The sequence below is a fragment of the Triticum dicoccoides genome, chromosome 6B, assembly GCF_002162155.2.
Source record: "Triticum dicoccoides isolate Atlit2015 ecotype Zavitan chromosome 6B, WEW_v2.0, whole genome shotgun sequence".
Classification (NCBI taxonomy): domain Eukaryota; kingdom Viridiplantae; phylum Streptophyta; class Magnoliopsida; order Poales; family Poaceae; genus Triticum; species Triticum dicoccoides.
Genome location: NC_041391.1, coordinates 214,405,895 through 214,410,326, shown reverse-complemented (window position 1 = coordinate 214,410,326; position 4,432 = coordinate 214,405,895). Strand labels below are relative to the sequence as shown.

General features: G+C 54.2%; 1 protein-coding gene across 1 annotated transcript; it reads left to right on the top strand.

Annotated features, from left to right (window-relative positions):
• Nucleotides 1-1,924: 1,924 nt before the first annotated feature.
• LOC119323858 (transcription factor IBH1-like 1) lies at nucleotides 1,925-3,270 on the top strand. The gene is made up of 2 exons (XM_037597568.1): nucleotides 1,925-2,532; nucleotides 2,608-3,270. The coding sequence occupies exons 1-2, from the start codon at nucleotides 2,016-2,018 to the stop codon at nucleotides 2,682-2,684; spliced, it is 594 nt and encodes a 197-aa protein (XP_037453465.1). The 5' UTR covers nucleotides 1,925-2,015; the 3' UTR covers nucleotides 2,685-3,270.
• The last annotated feature ends 1,162 nt before the right edge of the window (nucleotides 3,271-4,432 follow it).

Below are 4,432 nucleotides of genomic sequence, written 5' to 3'. Positions count from 1 at the left end.
CCCAATCCTATTCTTCCACGTTTGCTACTATGTGAAGTCTGTAAAAAGTCTCCCCGTAGGTGTAGCATTACTGCATCTCATGCTATAGCCCATCTGACACAAACACATGAACAGAGGTCGAGATCACGGTCTTCATCACCTGATCTCAGAGCTCTCGCATCGACATTTCCCCCCGAAACCTCCTCACAGGCTTCACAGCCATGCACCGCCGCTCGCAGGAAAATCTCACCCAAATCTTTGGCCTTCTTTGGATTGGACGATTTTCACAGGATTTTCATGGGATATCAATCCTTAGGATTGTTTCCTATGAAACGCATTTGGATCAAAGGATTGAGCCATTAAAATTCCTCAGGATTGGGTCTCCAAGGTGCTGATTCCAAAGGAATTTACACATGAGGTCTGACCTCTGGAAAAAATCCACAGGATTGGCTATGTCATGGCAATCAAATCCTCCATTTTTCCTATTCCTTTGTTTTGTAAATCCTGTGATCCAAAGAAGCCCTTTCTTGTTAGGATTTGCCTGCTGCTGCTGCTGCATCTGCTCCGTATCATGCATGCGACACCGGGACACGCATCTCATCTCATACCCTCGTATCCCGCGTATCTCCGCCCCGCACAAACAAACCAACCAGGCCGAGAAATTTAAAGCTCACATGGGGTGTAGGTACGTACGCGCGCGTGCTCCGTCATCATGCCACTCCATCCATCCATCCATCCATCCCCGGCCGGCCGGCCCCAGCCACGCAACGGCGCGAGAGAGAGAAAAGAAGACGGACGCACCTGCAGGTCCAAGGAGGAGGCGTACTGTGCGCGTACAGCTAGCTAGCGCACGCGATCAGGCCGGCGTGACACGGAGAGCCGGGGAAGGACTCATGTGCCGAGTTTGGGGAGGAAGCGCATGTGGCCGCCATGTGAGCGCGCCCACGCCGCCCCTTCCTTGCCTTTTCCTCAAAAGCACGCACGACACACTCCCTCCGCCTCGAGAGACACCAAAATTCCATGGACGGCTCCATATGCCAGCACCACCATTACCATGGATGCTGCCTATGCTAAGACGGGAGAATTACATTTACCCGATGGTCACCGATATGGCGATGTCGTTCTCAGCATTGCCCCATTTTCTACCATCGATGATGTCGGTGTGGCGGGAGGGTGTCCCATCTGCGCTAGCTAGCTTTTGGTGCCTGCCTACACATGCTGGCGGAACATGGCCGGCCATGCGCTGAACCGGTTGCCAAGCCATGACAGCCCATGCGCGCGCGGCCGGCCGGCGACATGCGCATGCCAACGCACCTACGTTTCCCTCATCACTCGCGGGGTTGCCAACCCGGGGGGCGACGCTACATGTGCCGCCATGTGCTCCGCCTGCCCGTCGTGTTTGCCTGCCCCTTCTGGGGCCCGGTCTCCGTCCGCAGCCTCCGATCACCGATGAAACGGTTTAAGAGCACGGATCTGCGTACGGCCATCAGCATTCAGCACCCGCATTGTGCACATTCGTACATAATATGCTGTACTTTTACAAGCCATGTTGCACGCATACATAACATGCGTTTCTTGAAAGGATCATGGCAGTGTGGCATTAAGAAAATGCAGAGAAATCAGATACGGGGATACTCCTACCTTGTACTCCCCAACTCGAGCGTCAGCCACATGCGCGCATGTTCAATTATAAAGAATCCGAGCTGTGCATTCATGTTCTGTGCAAATCCCTGATACGTACTGCTGCTATCTAGTTAACCTTTTTCCAAGCTTAAACAGGATAGGCTGGCGTTGCATGAGAAAAGAGGCAAAAGACGCCTGCTATTGGTCACTCGCAGGACCACGGCCCAGATGGCCGCAATGCATGCTAGCTCACACCGCATGTGCGTGGCGGCATGCCATCTTGCGCTCTTTTCGTCCCAGACTCGCGGATATATATTCACGCACACAATGTCAGAGCCAGACACACAACAATTTGGCTAGGCAGAGTGCATCGACATCGAGGAGGAGTCCATTGCTCGAGCAGAGCAACGGCAATGGGGGCCCCTACCAGCAGCACCAAGGCCTTCAAGCAGGGGTTCCTCAGGAGCTTCCTCCTGAGCCTGACATCCTGCAGGAACGGCGCCATGGGCCTGCAAGAGAGGAAGCGTGCCGTCAGGTCGTCCGCCGACATCGCCATGGCCACCACCCGCGGCAGCGGAGCCATGTGGCCGCAGGCCCTCCTAGCAGCAGCATCGTCATCATCGTCGCCATCGTGGAGTAGGCGGTTGCCGGCTGCAGCCACGGCGAAGACGACGACGAGGCGGAAGAACATGGCGAGGAGGCGCTGTCCCCAGAGGAGGAGGACGACGAGCAGCGGCGAGATCGCGAGGAGGCTGGTGAGGAAGCGGACCAAGGTGCTGCGGGGGATGGTGCCCGGCGGGGAGCTCCTCGACGGCGCCTCGCTGCTCCGCGAGGCCATGGACTACGTCGTCCACCTGCGCGCGCAGGTCGCCGTGCTCCGCCGCGTCTCCAACGCCATGCAACAGAGACCGTCGTCCATCCACATGGCAGGTCCGTTCCATTCTCCCCCGATTTCTCATGTCTAACCATGTGATTCACTTTGACTTATCATGATGATTCGTGCAGGGGCTGTTGCACCACCAGTGCAGTTGAAAACAGAGACGACCGGAACGGCTCAACACTCGGAAGGAAACGAAGAATAGCGAGATCGCAGTCGCACAAATCAGGAGCCTCCGAGGAGCGTGTGCAGAATGGCCAAGATCATGTATTGTTCAGAGGCATGCATGAGATCTAGGATCTCGGAACCGGGAGGTAGGACAAGTGTTAGCAGCGGCTAGTTGTAGTGTCAGCGAGGCAAAGAAATTTTTGGGTGCACTAATTTATGGGAGTACCTAAAACTCATCTAGATGAGATATAATTTGGTCTCATTCATTTTGAAAACAAGAACAAATACAACCCACGTCAGCACACACGCATCTTATAGCATCACATCCAATGACTATAAAAGATGAATGAAACCAAATTATATCTCATCTAGATGAGTTCTGGCAAAACTGCTAATTTATGGCCAGCCGGGAAGATATGCAGGTGCTGGGAATTCCCAGCTGGATCATGCTTGTGAAAATGGAGTTGAAATTCGGGTTGTATTCGCTTCGGTTCATGCTGGCGCGCATTTGATTTCAAACTGTTGCCTGCCCATTTTGATTTGTTTGTTTTTCTCCTCTATAATCTGATGTCAAGATCTTGCCCTCGGCAACGAAAAATTTATGTCATCCCCTTGTTGGCGTTGTTCTCGTGTTTATGTTCTAACCTTCATTGGAGGGATTCGGTATTCCGGATGAAAACTCTTATCCTACTTTCAGTATTAGCTAATCTGGTCGTTGTGTTGTTTCAGCTTAGTTTGTTTTTTCCGTCAAATAAACACGTAGGCATGAGCCGCGACGTGTGTGTGTGTGCCATGCACATAGTTTTGTATGGGCCAGTAGCTTGACGTGGTCACGTCATTCGACCCGCTAGTTTCGCAGGCGACCTAGGAGGCACGATCGGTTCTCATGGGATGGCGTGAGTCCTGCGGATCGTGGCGCGTAGTTAGGATTGAATAAATAGAAGAGAAAGAAAAATGGGAAAAGTCGCAACATTTGCACGCGACGCAAAACCACTATCTCCCCTGTGGTTGTGAGATTAGCCAACCTAGTTTCCTAACAAGTGATATCAGAGCCTCGTTTTGCAATATCGGCGATCATGTCCGACAACGGAGAGCAGCCAGACCAGGAGGCAGCTGCTGCAGCGGCAGCGTCGGCAGCACCCCTCAACAGAGGCAGGGTGTGCCGAGCCGCTCGGCGACTCCACCACGGGAGCATAGCTGCGAGCGTAGTCATGTAAGGCGGGAGCGGCAGGTTGTCACCCACCAGGCGGCTGCCAAGGAGCGCGCACCATTCGTGCCAGGCACGGGCACCATGTTCCCAACACTCACCTCCACGAACTACATCGAGTGGTCGCTCGTCATGAAGGTGCACCTGGAGTCCTGGGGACTCTGGGACGCGATCGAGGGCAATGTGTAGCACGTGCGCGACGACAAGTCGGCGCTCGGCATTCTTCTCCGAGTCGTTTTGCCGGAGATGCTCGGTGTCCTCGTCGTCAAGGAGACGACCAAGGAGGCCTGGGATACCCTGAAGGTCATGCACATGGGACTGAGCCGTGTGTATGAGGCCACCGCGCAACAACTCCGCGCGGAATTCGAGCAGATCACCTTCCACGCGGCGAGTCCCTCGACGCCTTTGGGATGCGCATCACCGGCCTCGTCAACCAGTTGTGCACCCTCGGCGACAATGTCGAGGAGGTACGTGTCGTGCAGAAGCTGTTGCGTGTGGTTCTGACGTGGCTAGACTGCGCCGGTATTTTTCCCAGAGAGGAAGGAATGATGCAGCACATCTACAATAAGTATTTTCCT

Coding starts and splice junctions, on each gene's coding strand:
- LOC119323858 (XM_037597568.1), top strand. CDS start 2,016: ATGGGGGCCCCTACCAGCAGCACCAAGGCCTTCAAGCAGGGGTTCCTC. Junction 2,533..2,607: donor GTCGTCCATCCACATGGCAG/GTCCGTTCCATT, acceptor TGATTCGTGCAG/GGGCTGTTGCACCACCAGTG.